The sequence below is a fragment of the Pomacea canaliculata genome, linkage group LG11 (genome assembly GCF_003073045.1).
Source record: "Pomacea canaliculata isolate SZHN2017 linkage group LG11, ASM307304v1, whole genome shotgun sequence".
Classification (NCBI taxonomy): Eukaryota; Metazoa; Mollusca; class Gastropoda; order Architaenioglossa; family Ampullariidae; genus Pomacea; species Pomacea canaliculata.
This window is the reverse complement of record NC_037600.1, coordinates 1,962,621-1,978,938: the sequence shown is the minus strand read 5'-3', so window position 1 is coordinate 1,978,938 and position 16,318 is coordinate 1,962,621. Positions and strand designations below refer to the sequence as shown.

At 41.7% G+C, this 16,318-nt stretch overlaps 2 protein-coding genes across 2 annotated transcripts; both read left to right on the top strand.

Annotated features, from left to right (window-relative positions):
* Positions 1-59: 59 nt before the first annotated feature.
* Positions 60-8,945, top strand: LOC112576228 (early endosome antigen 1-like). The gene is made up of 14 exons (XM_025258524.1): positions 60-168; positions 799-852; positions 1,363-1,484; positions 2,336-2,413; positions 2,648-2,812; positions 3,371-3,475; positions 3,702-3,824; positions 4,262-4,393; positions 4,720-4,747; positions 6,051-6,151; positions 6,619-6,776; positions 7,533-7,695; positions 7,869-7,994; positions 8,260-8,945. Exons 1-14 carry the CDS (start codon positions 165-167, stop codon positions 8,470-8,472), a joined length of 1,572 nt encoding a protein of 523 aa, XP_025114309.1. The 5' UTR covers positions 60-164; the 3' UTR covers positions 8,473-8,945.
* A 1,659-nt stretch (positions 8,946-10,604) lies between these two features.
* Positions 10,605-13,561, top strand: LOC112576256. The gene is made up of 3 exons (XM_025258558.1): positions 10,605-11,552; positions 11,768-12,021; positions 12,570-13,561. The coding sequence occupies exons 1-3, from the start codon at positions 10,704-10,706 to the stop codon at positions 12,796-12,798; spliced, it is 1,332 nt and encodes a 443-aa protein (XP_025114343.1). The 5' UTR covers positions 10,605-10,703; the 3' UTR covers positions 12,799-13,561.
* The last annotated feature ends 2,757 nt before the right edge of the window (positions 13,562-16,318 follow it).

Below are 16,318 nucleotides of genomic sequence, written 5' to 3'. Positions count from 1 at the left end.
GGGCTAACACCTTGCCTACAGAAGCGAGTTAGTCACGAGTTTCTTCCCTCAGCTTTGTGACGCAGTAAATGTCGTCATCTCTTTGTGACGTGGCACACATGTCTGATGTTCAAAACATAATCTAGGCAGCCATCCGTTGTCTTCACTAAAACATTGAAAAAAAAATGGGTATGTTTCAAACATTATCTTTCTTTAATTGTACAGATTTCTTGTCGTCTTGCAGGTAACGTAAGCCTAAATTAATATTTCGCCTGATCTTTTCAAGGAAATCTGCGAGAATCAAACACCTTCACTGATAGATTTATCCGAAAGTAAAAGACGAAGAGAAATTTGATCAGCACTAAAGATATCCATAAATAAAAATTCCTCTTTGTGTCTATGTTTGTCTTTTATTACTTGTTTGCATAGTTGTTTCTTCTTCCGTCCTTCGTATTCTGTAAGCGGCCCGGTGGCGCAACGGTTAGCGCCTGTCACCAATACAGAGTTCATTTCTCCTCTCGGGCACGCTGTTCTTTCTCTGCACGTGGCATCTGTTTACAGGGCTGGCTGCTTGCCGTGATATAGCCTCAGTTGCTGGCACGGCGTAAAACACCAATCCCCCCCCCCCTCGTATTCTGTACATTTGTTTTAAATGCTTTGAGCATGCTCTTTCGCGAGTGTGATGATGATGACGACGATGATAGGATTAATATAGCGCATCATCATCGTCATCGTCATCATCATCGTCATCATCGTCATCGTCATCATCAACAACAACAGCGGCGGCGATACATACACATTATATTTTATCTGTTACAGCGGTGACAAATTCGCTTTCCTACGATGAAGTCAAAGGCCTGCTTCACGTTAAAGGTTTCTGTTTAGTTTTTAAAAAAAAAAACTTCAAAGAAAGCATAAACATAATATGAGAGAGAGAGAATGTGTCGTATAGTAGCCGTGTCATACGAGATTTGGTCTGTCAGTAAGTGAAGGAAGCGGCTAGCGACTGAGAGAGTGTAATAAAGTACTTGTAAATTAGTTGTAGTTCACGAAGTACTTGTAAACAATCCCTGAGGTGTGGTTCGTGAAGCTCTTGTCTATAGTGACTGTTATGGTTTTTGAAGAGGCTAAAGTACTTGCATGCAATGATTGATCTATGGCTTACGAAGATACAACAAGAGGGTGGGTTAGGGGTAGGGGCAGAGAGAGAGAGAGAGAGGGGGGAAAAGAAAGCTGGGGACAGCACACAGATACACAGACGCATGCACATACATACGATCTCACACATACACGCGCACACCAACTCCCCACTTACACACATACACACTGACAAGATGTCAAATAATGTGAATTACTAAATAACATGTGTTTTCGTCGAGACAGAGCGGGAACAGGTTAACTTCGTGCAGAAGTCGGAGGAAGCCAAGGCTCGCAATGTTGTCACACTGTACAACATGCGCAATGAGAACTGCGAGCTTCACAAGGAGATTGCTTTCAACCGCACGGTAATGCGCAATGGGTACATTATCCGTCTATATATATAATTCAGCCAGCAGATGTCTAACTTCTTTTAGCAACCCCTACATAAAGTTTCTGAAATCATGTTATTAGAACAGGAGCGAGAGAAAACACCTTGTGGACTCCTTCAAAGGATAAAAGAGTATTAAAGCAATGTACCCCTGTTGGTGTGGAGGAAGGTCAGCGCCTACACCTTTCTAGTTGCCTCTTCTATTTAAATAAAGTAACGGTCGGCTTGAGATATTTTTTCCAGTCTCTGTCCTTAACGAGCCTCTACTCCATTACGTTCTGCTCCCAAACCTCTTGTACACATGGGTGAGCACGGATTTAGCTAACGTGCTTTTAATCCATAATAAAGTGAAAATGAGTGAGATGACTTTACAGGGTGTGGTTGGATTTTTGTAGTCCCAGATAAGAATAGCATATTGCAAATAGTTCTCTTTTGGTTCAGGCTTGTTGTATAGTAGTTGTGTAGGGATTTTATAGTAGATCACGTGATATCTATTCTCCCGTAGCACACATCAGGCAATTTACACCACTGTCCTTATTAATATGAAAGTCACATCATACACTCGACGAGGATGCCTATTCGATACACTTTGTTGAAGATGAATAATATAATAACCTGCTATAGATGAAAAACAGAGGTGCATCGTTTTTAAAATGGAGCAGTTATCGTCATGTCAAGCAATTTTTTTTTTTTGCTGGATAGAAGTGAAACGTTGTATGACGTTTGTAAACAGCTAACACAGTTGAAGTGGAAAGGCAAGAGGTTTAAATAAGAAAAATAAAGAGCTTGTAATAATTTTACAGCCGTATGATCGCCATCTCTTTCCAGGGTGGAGAGCACATTGTCATCAAGTTGTTCTCAGGGCGTCCGACTCAAAAAGGCCTTATGATGCACAAGAATGTCACGGTAAGTACACTTCATAGACTTGGAGCAACACGTAGCCGTGCAGGTAGAGTAGACAGCTGTCCTTCAGTGTACTGATTTTCTGGACTTTTAAAGAAAACAACTTTCGTCGACTTTGGCCGATGACATCGTTCCGACATATGCCTGTGGTGTTAAAAATCTTCTTAGTTTCCCAAGATAATGATGATGATGATGATGATGGAAATGACGCGACTAATGAGGAAAATACAATTGCAGGAAGCCGTGGCCACGATGGACCACAAGACCTTCGAGCTATCACGCTACCTGGGCTACCTGAACTACCAAGCCCAAAAGCTCAAGAAAACCTTAAAGTCAAAGCAGCAGGCTCTTGAAGACCTCGAGAAGGAGGTCAAAGGGAACGAGGAGGATTATAAGAATAGTGTGAGATAACATGAAGGTTATCGTCATGTTAGCGGTAGTAGCTGTGAACTGCCATCATTGTTTAGGTTATTAGTGATAACATTAGGGTTATCATTATGTTATTTATAGCATTGGGTTAGTTACAGTAGTTGTGATATAACATCAAGCTTGGGGTGATTGATAGTTACGGAGCGACGGAAAGTCTTTGCTTATCATAGAGTTCTCCATTTGGCTTTGGGTAAACGATTTACTCTCTCTTCATACGTACGGCCCTTGTAAGTACTTTTTTCCATCACTTTCACATTTATATATATAGACAGACATTGTTATAATAATAGCAATAATAACAGTAGCAATAATAAACAATAGCTGAGACTTGTAGCACTTTCCCCACACCACAAAAGGCAGAATCAAAGTGCTTTACTCACAAAATTGAACCTTGCGTATGGATATTGTTGATGTGTGTGTATATATAATTATTATATATATATACGTAGTTAGAAAAGTCTCTAAGGAATATTCAGGCGAATGACCATCGAAAAAATGGATCGACTAAGGTGACAATGCGCTGTACCACAGGAACTCTTGAGGCTGCAAAACGAGGCGGAGCTGATGAAGATGAAGAGGGATGATGCTTGGAATACATCTCAGTGCTACAAGAAAATGGTGGACCACCTGAAAAAGGTTGGTCTTTGGCATGCGACTGTAAGAGGTTATTGCTAGAGGTCTATCGAGAGTAGCGCGTTTAACTGAGAGACAAGCAACCATGTTCCTTCTGCTGTTGTAGCCATTATTATTTATTATTATAATTATTAATATAAGAGCTTGCTCCTTGGTGAGCTGTAAAAATCGCAATGGTGACGTGACCTGCTGACCTGAGAGTGAGCCCTTGTGGTGCTTGGTTTTGCAGGACATTCAGACCATGCTGCAAGAGATTGAGACGATGAAGAAGACGAAGGCGGATAAGAAGGTGGTGTTGGAGGAGCTGCGAAGGATTCGAGCGCTCGCCACCAAAGAGTACGAGCACATACAAGTAAGTCGCTTTTATCAAAGGGTTGGAAAATCTGTTCTCTCTCTTCCTTCAAAATGTCTCTTGAAGCTCACCTTTTCCTACCCCCATAGCGTGTGTCTCTGTGTAGATACAGGCGCGTATGTGTTCGTGAGTTCTTTTATATGTGCACCACGAATTGCTGTAGCAAGAAGAGGAGCTATAATAATAATAACAACAGCAAGAAGTGGATCCATTTATCGGGAGTAGGCTCACCGGTTGAGTCAACGTACTTCGTGAATAACAAACGCATGATTTGTATAGGGGTTGAAAACGGAGTAGCATTATGTCGTCTGTTGTTAGGAGTAATTGAACCTCGAAGTCAAAATGTTACGAGCCCTGGACAAGTTGATGGTCTATCTGTGTCCGCTTGTCCTCTACCCCTGTTCCTTCCTCTACCCGTTCATCTGACTGTCTCACAGAACCAGTTAGTGCCTCTGCGGATAGATGTCGAGAACAAGACGAAATTCTTTGACACCACACTGCGTGGGAAGAGAAGAGCGCACACCGATCAGCTGCGTGAGACTCACACCAGAATTGCAACAGAGCAGAAGGTGAGGTGGACTGTCAACACCATCCTTAGACCAGCTTCTTTGTAAAGCGCGAGGAGAGAACAAGATAAATGAATATGCAAAATAATCGTTGTCATTTACTAGGTAACGGATGTTTTACATAGCATAAACATTTAGCAGTTTCAAACAGGTTTTAATACTGAACGTTAACACACACTTTTAAAAGTCTGTCTGGCACGATAATAGAAAGGTGGAGTGTGATATGGAGAAGTTAAACTAAGAATAAAGGACAAAGTGACTGATTACACAACAAATACGAAAGGAAACTGCGCCACACACAAGACACACGAAAATATTCTTTGTTTCAGGGCCCGTCGTATGAAGAGGACAATCCAGGTAAACGATAACTGTCAAGTTGTGGCTATGGAGCTATTTGCTAGTAAAAGTATAAGATCTCTGTGGAAAGTGTTGTAGAGGCTGCTACAGAGGTCAGCAGATGTTGTTTGAACTGTCCATCGCTAATAATGGATCCGACAAAAGACGTGAATGGATGGTGGTAGTGGTGGAAGTGAGGATGATGATGATGAAATTTATAATTCGCATTTTCCCATTTAGGTGCGAGCTCAGTGCTTTGCACTCGAAGGACTACAAAGTGACCCACATCGTCATTTCATCCTCTTTTTTGTAAATTGTGGAACAATTTACTGTCTACAATTTACTGAGGCACCAACGATGAATGTTGGAGAATCTCTCACTTTTGACTTTATCAATCTCTTCTACCGTCCTTAAATGACATGACAGATCAGGCCATTTTTTGAGATTGATCCATCCATCTCTGTCCCTGCCGTCCTCACGTTTTTGCAAGATTGATTTATTTTGAAACATTTCCTGACCCTTCCATCTCTTAACTTTTGGGTCAGTAGTAAGGAGGTCTTAGAATCCAGCGGTTTTTCCGATTCTGTTCGGATCTCAGTAATCAGATATATGATACTACAGCAACATCTTGTCTCTAGCGCCTGGATTCTGTGGGGACCAGTAGTAAAACACACAGCAATGAAAGACCAAATGTCCTGTTCTTGTCTCACCTGACAGTCTCCAGTCTGTTTTGTTTTTGTCTACGTTATTTTGGCTGGACTTCTAGCTGTTTTCTACTTTATCCCTGTCAGAAGAATCCCTATACTCCACGTTAATGGCTGCGACCAGTTCTGGTCCGTGACAGGAGTTTTTGCCTCGGTTACTTCGGGATTTGACCGCACTTAATCTTGATCTCCACAGTACTGATTGTCAGTCCGTTGAATAGGATCAGCTAGATTTTTTTACTGACCACTAGAGTCATGGATATCATCAGCAAAATGCAAGTTCCAGACCCTCTGCCTTTTTGCTCACTTCTCTACTGTCATCTGATAGTCTATCTACTATTATCAATGATGACTACACCTGGTCTTTATGCATGTGTAACCCAACCGGTGGGATATACTGAAGTACAGCTATGAAATGTTTCTCTCTAAAAGCTAATTAGAAGAGGAAGATAACGAAAAAATTTCAGGAGAAGTAAAGAGGAATAGATTGTTGTGTAAGTAGTGTTCAACACCAGTTGTCAGTATATTGATATTTTGTATGACGAAATACACATCACATCCTGCAATTCTGTCGATTTTAATAACGATGTCGTGGAAAATACTGTTCACTGTCCACATAGAGAAAGCCCTGGCCAAGGAGCTTTCCATCCACACGGAGCTGAAGGCGTACCAGGACGTTTTCGAGATGGTCAAAGACGCTCTGGAGATCTCAGATGTTAAGGTCTGAGCACGCGCGGTAGTGTGAGAGAGAGAGAGAGACGGCGTATTCCTGTGATTTGTGAAATAAGAATAATAGCAAGGCTTTAAAAGCTTGAGAATAATGTTGAAGTGTTGGAAGTTATGCCGACAGTTTTGGATACAACATATAAAGTCCAATTATTGTTCTAACTTGTAGAACGCTGCCTTCAGGTTGTGAATAATTGATACTAGAATGTTCGTTAATAATGTATGGCGAAAACAGGCTTGCCTTGCTGCTCTCAACATTTTCGATCACAGGATCATTTAAATTCTGGATTTAAAAAAAAGGCGAGGGTGGCGACATAAAGAGGGTATATTATCCATAATTAGGGATAGGGGTAACTTAAGTGGAAATCCTCTCTACCACAACACTTGACGAGATATGAGGTTAGCAAATTAACGAGCTGGGAGCTGAGAGTTGCCTTGCTTGTGAAATACTTCCACACACAGGACGTGCTCAGGCGCGTGCACGATGAGCATCAGCGCTACTCGCAGCTGTGTCAGCAGCTGGACGAGACCAACAACAATTACAGCATGCTGAAGAAAGAGTTGGACGACTTGAAGTACGAGTTTTTGAGGATGAAATACGACCTCAAGCCTCTAGGCCCGTATGTACTCTGTTTCTCTCTGTCTTTCTTTCTGTCTCTCTCTGTCTCTGTGTCCAATCAAAGGGGAAACAGCTTTGCTTGGCAGTACTTATGTCGAAATTTACTTATAATTTCACTTCAAGAGATTGCCACGAGACTGTTTTTTTCTGCTGCATTATTTTTATAATTAATGCCACGCTATTTTTTTTTTATTATTCTATAATGCAAAGATGCGAAAAAACTAAATTTAATAATAGGGGAAAAACAACATATATACAAGGGAATATATTTATATAAGAGTCCATTTATCCAAGCTTTCCAAACAATTTGTATACTTTTCTTTGTCAATCTCACTTCACATAGTTTGAATAGTTGTTGAATGACAGAATGGATAACCCTAGCCGTCGGGATGATTGATGCACCATCTTGGGGTTATCCTAGCGACCTGACAGAACCCACTCATGTCCATTAAAGTCTTCAAGTTTGTTTTAGCTGTGCTTTCACCTTCCCCCAGTATAAACACCACTTCCTTCAAAACAACTCGTAAAGAGTTACAATGCCCAAGCATAATGTACGTTTTGTGGGGAAGAAGCCTTAGCTCAGTAGTACAACGGCATTTATTAGTTTATTATCCAAAGTTGTCCTGCATTTTAAAGCACTGTGAGTCACTGTCATTTCTTTCTCATACCCCTACTTTTCTTCCTTTATTGCTCATACGTTTTGTTCTCATCATCTTCCATCTTCATCATATCAATATTATTTCTTACAATGTGCCAGAACCCCGCAGGCGCTGGCGACATTGCAGAAGGAGGCTGACAAACAGCACGCCAGACTACGTGAGCTCTGTGACAAGCTTTTGTTCAAGGAACGAGTGATCGCCGGCATCAAACTGGCCTTAGTGGCCATTCACAGCAAACTCCTCTACGTCAAACTGAAACCAGTAGGCAGTCATCTAAGTAAAAATCTGCTCTTAAAAATGTGTGTGTGTGACAGCGTTTAGAATGATATTTGCGTGCTGGCACAGTCGCTGATGTGGATGCTGACTGTTGTGCTGTTTGCGATGGATTTACTTGTTCGTGAGTTGCGTTCACTGCACGTTGTGTCCATGAACAGGGCCAGTTGGTGACGCTGGTAGGTGAGCCCAAGAAAGACATGGAAGTCATCTCGAGCAAGATTACGCGGCTGTTAGATGAGTATGGGTCTGAGACGATTAATGAAGCGGAGGTGGACATGAAGGAGGTAACACTGAAGGGTGTACGGATGACGTTACCAAATAATGAAACTTGAATTGTCCATTGGACCGCTTATCGTAAAAGCCACGTAGTCTACGATTATGAGGAGTTACGGGATTATTATGTCAAACAGCAATTAGTGGACATGACTTTTCTAACCTGGACATGAAGAAAATTCAAAAAGCAGGGTGAAGACTAGACAGAGTTGCTGTCTGTTGCCGTTGCGTTGCTGTCTTTTGTGCATTCACCAGTTGTTGTCTTGCTGGGTACAGGTGCAGAACTACGCGGAACTCCGTCTGCCAGAAGACAATCTTCGCACCACGTTGCGCTCTCTGGATTACGTTTCACACGAAAACCTTCGCGTCGACCTGGACGAAGCACAGGCCGGCTACGTCTCACGGGAGGACATCAAGATCCGCGCCATGGAGATCCTCAAGCCCAAGAAGAAACCACCCCAAGCGCCTCCCAAGAAGAAGAAACATTAGTGTGGTCCCCTTTGACTGCTGGAATTCACGTCTAGTCTTTGATTCTGATAACAATGACCTCTGTCCTGAAATCAAAAACCTGCAGGAACAAACATATTGCGTATTATAATAACACTCACGGATTTGGCGGACACAGGACAGGGTTACAAGCTCGACATGAATTGCAGTTCAAGACTGTATTGCTTCAAGGTAACGAAGAAAACAAAGCAGCGTCTACTATAAATATACACTGGATGAGCAAAGATACATAAAAAGTTATTTTCAAGATCAGAATTTGTAATCTTACGTATATCATGAATGACCTTTGTCTTACAAATCTTTTGATAAGTGTTTGCTTATTAATTAGCATGAAAAACGAGGAGACAGAAGAAATTAAAACAATGTAAAGAGGGCTAGATTTACAATTATTCTCCAGTTTTATCCCCGATGTTTTACCCTAGGTGAAGTTGTAATTAAAAGAAACTATGTTTCGTCAACAGTCTTTTAATTTCGAATGACAAGCAGGTCTCATTGATATTTCAATATAAACTATATAGAGTTTGTTAATTAATTCTTCCGCACTGTTTTGTTTTTCTGTTTCTTCAACCACAATATAATTTTAGTTTCTTTTGCGATGATTTTCAAGTCCTGTTAGTTTCACATCAAAGCAAGCCATGATGGAATAGTTATGCACGCGTGTTCACACCAAGAAAGGTTAGAAAGTTAATGTCCTTTACCTCACAACAAGCTGCTGTCAGCTGCGTAAATAAAAGCATGAGAGGTAAACACAAGTTTTTCGCCATCTTTAAAATGTGTAAATATTAGAGGTAGGCTCGTGGTGTTTAACTTATCCATCCATCCTCCTCCTCCTCCTCCTCCTAGTCATCATCATCACGATCGTCGTCGTCGTTGTCGTCGATGGCGTCTCGGTCTCAAAAAGGTTGCTGTTTTGAAAAAACAGGGATACAATTTTAATAATATATATGTGTGTGCGTGTTTTGAGTTGACAGCTACTGTATTCTGCTCTCATTGCCTGTTGTAGAAACAGGTGCTTTCCTTATCGGTTTCGCCTCGTTCCAAGAATACATACCTATCCTATTTGCTTCTTCTCATCTATTTATAATTTTGCCATTTCTGGCAGTGGTTGACCGTAGGGCGCTTGTATGTGACCTCAGAGTTGTCACAACAGGAAAGCTGCGAAGTAGGTTATGAAGCATTAAAATATTTTTCTCGCAGTTCGGTATATTTCACAAACATATAAAAAATGTGTGTTTGCTTTAGTTTCAGTCTGTAGGTCCCAGTCAATAGATTCGGGGGAAAACCTGTCCCCTGCCTGTGTTTTTACGTACCTCGGTAAACTAAACAAACATCCGGCCGGTGAGAGGTCATTGCCCGCACGTGAGCAGCACGCGTGAAGGCCGTGACCACGACTTTCCATCTCAGCTGGGATCGCAGATGATTTGTTGCATCATCCGGAATTGCCAGGATAATCTAGATATTGAACTTGGTGCATATTTAATAGTACATTCGACCAGTCTGTTGATGATATATTTCATCAGCCTCTCTCTTTTTTTTGTGTGTTAAATGGGCTGAATATCACCATCACCACCATCAGCACCACCACCTAGCCCATCGTCGTGGATAGGAAGGGCAAATATAAAGAAACAAAAGGGTAATCTCAAGATGCGTTCAAAAATAAATAGCAAATAAATAGCAAATGATCCTTTCCTAATCAATCCATTGCAAGGATCGAAGACTTGCATCAGTTTGAATTCACAACCGTTACCACCTGCTCGTTGAAAAGCATCCCACGTCTTGTGTTACGACGCTTTTTATAAACTGCTAAACTCGACAGCAATTTCTTAGAACTTCAGGCTACCTCCTTCCTTTCATGCTAACCTGGAGAAAACTGAAAATATACTGGGTACAAAAGGATTCGATTTTTAAGTTAAATTAATTTTTTTTACATCATAACCGCTAATAAAGTTTTTAAAAATAGTTTTAAAGATGCCCTCATTCCCAATTTATAAATATACCTAAAAGTTTAAAAGGTTAAAAGGTTAAAAAGTGAAATCGCTCTACTGTGAGTGAAAAGTGGAACAGGTGATTATCTCTGTAGGATGGTCGGCCTAGAATCGTAGTGTGTTTAGGGTACCTAAAGCTGGGACGTGGTGTCAGTGGTTAACCACACTGCTGAACTATAAAGTGTTGCGAGAGACGCTTGTCCTCTATCTTTGCAAGAGAGAACGTAAATGTTCAGGAAAAAGTCCATCAGCTTCGGGCCTTGCATCATGTCTATCGAAGCCCAGCAATCTCCGCCGCCTCGGCAGTGCTCAGTGCAGCAGTATCCAGCCAACAACTATTCAGACGATGCTAATCTAGTCGCCCTCGACCAAATCATCTTCGACGGCATCTTCCGCGAGGTGAGCTCTCGCGGGGTACGCGAGTTGCTTCTGCACGCGCAGCTGCACATGTCGGAGGGGAACTGGTGCACGGCCAAGTCGCTGTGTCGCCAGGCGCTGGACCGCTGCAGCAACGAGCTGGACCGACGTAAGCTGCGCCTGGTGCTGACGGAGATGGACCTGTACCAGGACCGCGCCGTGCACGAGCTCCTGGACGCCAACCGGAAGCTGGACTGGGTGGACATCGGTCGGCGACCCGTGGAGAAGCTGTTCGAGAGTCACCACGACATGCCGCAGAGCATCTTCTTCATTCGCCACGAGAACAGCGGCGTCAGCCGACACCACGATGACGTGGGCTGCAGCGTGCGGTTCACCGTGGGGAGGCGGCTGTTGTCCCACCAGTACCGCGCCGGTAAGATCGGAGAGCTGCACTGCAGCCTCATCACCCCCACCATGCTGCTGGGCACTCTGGAAGATCAACGAGTGCGAGAGGATGGGGTTGTCATCTATTATCGCCCCTTTCTCCCGGCCGAGAAGCTTCTCATCATGCATCGCTTGCTGGAGGAGAGCAACATGGCGGACTTTGAGCTGGTCTACCCATTTCCCGTCCTGCATCCAGTCAGCCGTGAAGAGCTGTGCTGTCCCACAGACGGCTGGCAGATCAGCGAGGAGCTCGCGGAGCAGCTGGAGGAGGGCGAGGTAATAACTGCATTACTTGGAACTAAACTATAGAACTGTCATTTAATGCTTTTATAGTCTTCATTATTATTCTTCGAATTCAAGAATGATCGTCTTTTTTTTTTTACCTTTAAGTATGAAGTTCATTGGAGGCGTTACCTTTACTAAAGTAAAACAATCGATGAACATGAATAGTCTAACCCTTGTACTCAGGTGGTCCATGTGCTTGTTTTTAGGAGATTCTTCGCGAATGTTCACGCGAATTCCTCAGAAGCCTGAAGAAGACGGGTCTGCGTCTGTTCGACCCCGCCTGCTGTAACGGCATCTTCCTGGAGGACATGAAGCGAGCGGTTGCTGACGCCTACACCGTGGGTCAGGACCTCAGCTCCAACATGGTTCGCTACGCTCGGTCGCGACTGGACGAGGTTCACTGCGGCGACTGCCGGCAGCCGGCCATTGCCGACAACAGCGTCGACGTCGTGTTCTGCAGGTGTGATGCCGTTTGTAACGATGTCTTGTGTCTAGCATCTTACGTCCTGCGTCTGACATCAGGCTGATTTAATATGTTTAGTACATTGCATCTCTTTATCTCATACCTCCCACCTTTATCTCACCTCGCTGTCGGTGACACTTCTCTAAACTACGTGTATATATATATTTTAAGGTTTTTATATTTCACTGTTGACGATAATTTAAAGCTACTCACCTAAAATGTAAAGATGCTTTGTCAAAGGCCCATTTCATTCACTTTTTTTAATTGTAAGAAATGTTCGCAACATATTATAATTCTTCACGATTAAACCTGAAGTTTGGGATTTTAGGTTTTGATAAACATTTGCATGTTTTTATTCGTATTAAAACTCTAGAGCATGACGTTGCATCACATCTTTGGCATTGCTTTAAACTTTAAAAATGCCGGCACTAATAAACCCCTTCTCTGTTCTTGAGTAAAGGATTTTTCGGTATTTGATTATTACTTCGCCTTGTTTACGAGTAGATTGTTTGTTTTTAATGTTTTGCATTGTGGTTTGATGGCAGATTTCTAAACTCAGAAGTAGTCAAGACAGCTGACGTCATGGAGCTGTTGCTGCCTCCAAGCCGATGCGTCAAGGTGGGCGGACACCTGGTCATCTTCGGACACACCCCCGTCCTTCTGTCTGCCGCCGATCTCAGACAACTGAACGGGTGGAAGCTTCTGAGCTGTGTAGCGGGTAGCGCGCGCTGGAACGGAATCTTCCAGTTTTACGTTTGTCAGCGAATTAGTTAACCTTCCCGACAACCCCTCAGAGACCACGTGATATTCTTATACCCATTCTTCTGCTCATTCATTGCAATAACTGCAAGGAAAAGAGCCCACAGTAAAAGGAAAAAGTGAGGTAGTGAGAAGAGAGGAAGAACATACAGCTTTTCAGACATTTGTAACCATAAACTGAGTGACATTTCTTTACAACTTCTTGTAAATCACAGCGCCGGTAAAAAGAAAAAAAAAAAAAAAAAAAAAAAAAAAAAAAGGATCGTAAATGGCAATGTACCTAGTTCAGCGCCTCCCTCCCCCATCACGGAATTACTGGGAAAACAGCTCCTGAGTTGTTCGACTGTAAATATTATCACGTAAAAGAAAACTGTATAAGAACACTAGTAATGGCTGCAGAGCAGGCTCCACACTGTTAACGGTTTACACTTGACATTTAAAAAAAATTGTTGTACATTTGTAAATACCACTTATTTAAGGACTGAAATAATTTCCATACATGTTCTGTGACGTGCTAGTATTTTTTCTATGGAAGTGTAAGTGATGTATTGTTATAAAAAGCTCATGAGATATTTAATGTATTGTCTTTTAAATTTTGTGTTAACTATATAACGCATTTAGCTTCCGTGAAATTCCTTCTAAATCATGCTCAATGTTAGAATCGAAATGGAATCCATGCACTGACTTTAATGTAATGCATCACTGTCAACTCGCTGATGAACAATGCTCATATTACTTATCCTGCCTTTCGGTAATAATAAAAAAGCTGTCGAAGTGAGAAGTTTTTTTCATGTTTTATATGCTTACCACACACACACTCTCCTGTGGTTGTCATGAGTTACGGTGGGTCTCGTGTTGTCTCGTGTACAACGGTGTCTTGTGTGTCATGACAATGTGTGTCAATTGTCCACGTGCAGTGGTTAATCTAATTTACCTACCGCATATCCCCATATCGAATGAAGGTGACAGCCAGATTGAAAGAAAGGTCGACAACGGGGAGATAATTTTTGTCTTTTGAACCAGATAAACATCCTACAAGATTTACCTCCCTTTTATAAAATTACACCTTTTCTCCATTTTTTTTCTGACAACCTGAGTGCTAGATACTAATGCAGCATTGGTAACATCACGACGATATACTTACATAAATCTGTACTATGCGATATTTAAAGGGCGGCAACTTCCCATTGATAACATTGGAGTAAGTTACTGCATTGGCGGGATTTTAGTTGACTGAGTTAAAGGTAACGCAGTAGATTATGGAGGAATAAGACAGACTAGTGAATGTATACCTGTGTAATAACTTTGCTTTTTCTATGGAAGCAAGAGCATCACTCCTATTGTAGGGGATACAATCGCGACAGTTTTACGGCAATCAGCTTGGGAATGGTGTTGTTGCAAAGTTGTAATCAGGAGCTTTGTCAAGCATACGCAGAAAAAGTGTATCAGCGACAAAGATCGTGATTGGAAGAGACACCCAACTATTTTTTTTTTTTTAGCCATCTCTGAAGTTTGACTCAAATTTTTACACATAAATGAAACGCTACAAGGGGAAATAACTTGTGATCGGACTGCTCAAGGTTAGCTGTTGTCTACCCTGAAATGTTGACAATTTTTTTTCTTTTTTCTTTTTTTGGCAAGTTATAGATGTCTCACCCCAGCTTCTTATGATAGATAAATTATCCTCTTTTAGATTTTTGTGATATGCTTTTGATGCGTTGCCTTCTTTTAGCTCTTGTGATGGGTTTTTTGATGTAAGAGAAATTCATCAAAGCACATCAGAAGCTGAAAGAGGGAGATGCATCAAATACATCAATACAATGCTTTTTGTGTTATGTTTGAAGTCCAGAGGTGTAGAGAAAGAGGTAAGTAGGGGTGGAAGTAATAAAAACCATAGTGGGCGGCTGCCGCAAGGGCGGAGTGCTCCCCAATCTTGTGTTTTTTCCCAATTTATGTGTAAATATAATGCTTTTTAAAACATATTTCTGTTCTTTATTATTTGATCATTTTTATATTATTTCACATTTCCACAATATCTCTCTACTTTTGATCTCTTTTAAACTAACAGCAAATATTGGCTTTTGTTCTTTAAAAGTTCCCTTTAATATGTCTTTTATGAAATGAACAGATGTGTGGAGAAAAATATTTGGCCACTATTTAACTCAGTTTCACATACATCTCTGTATTCCAGTCAATATTATATACTGTTAATTACATGTACTCTTTTTAACACCGTATACTCCTCTTAATACTGTATACTCATGTTAATTATAAGCTCCTTTAATACCATGTACTCATTTTAATACCATATCTTCATGTTAATTACAGGCACACATGTCAATACCATAATATGGTAAAATGTATTATATTCATATCAATTACATGTACTCCTGTCAGTTACATGTACTTCTATTAATTACATGTACTTCTGTCAATACAATATTCTCCTATCAACTGCATATACCCCTGTACTTTTATCAACATGCATAGTCATGTTGCAGCAGTTCTGAGAGCAATTAGGAGTGAAGGAGAGGATCCTCTAATCCAGCGGTTCTCAACCTTTTACATGTGACGACCCCCCTGACGAACACCGGTACGTCCGCGACCCCCTTAGCCAGCTAGGTCGGTGGAAGAGCGGGGGGGGGGGGGGGAGCCTTAGCTAACCTCGAACGCCGCGTCGAGGAAATCAACAACGGAAGAACAAAGTTCGTATCTGCAAGAAGTATAACTGTTAATGAAATGTTACTAAAGCAAATTCTGTGGCGGTAATAAATATTATTTTATTGGACACTCTCTTTGATTAATGAGAAGGTTGAGCCTGCTTGCTGTTGCATAGAGAAGCGAACCTGTGTGCGATGTTCGTACCCACTGCTATTCGCAACTCAGCCTCTGCGTCCACACGATTTCTGTATTTCGACTTCAGTGCTGCCAATGCTGAAAATCCTTGCTCACACATATATGAAGTTGAAAATGTTAGAAGAACTTTCATTGCTTTCTCAGAAAGCACCGTTGATGCTAATCCAGAATGTTGGCACTGGTGTTGTTTCAAAGACCATTTTCAGGGATTGGTCACTCGAAAGGTCGATGAGCTGCTCTTCTTCTTCCGTGGACAACCCGCTTGTGCTAGGATCAGCCAGAAATGGATTACGAATACAATCGTATTTAGTCACATCAATTTCAGCGAAGTAGTGCTGAAACCTTTCTTGCAGTCCGTTTAGATGGGCAATAATTACCTTCTTCACCTGATCAAGATTCAAGTTGTTAGCCTTGCACTTACACAAGCACGGAAACATATCAAAAATATTTTCTTGGCGTATCTTTTGCGTCCACAACGAAATGTTTCGGACGAAAGCATTCATCTTGTCAGTTGTTTGTAATATGGTGGTGTCTTTCCCTTGTCTGGTCATCGCCTTCTGTCAGGGACCTATAGAGTACTAGGACTGAGCAGTGAGCACGTATGAATGAAAGGGTGTGAATGATGGACGTTTCCTGAATGCGTGCCTTTTAGATGTTTAAAAAAAAAAAGAGAGGTGTG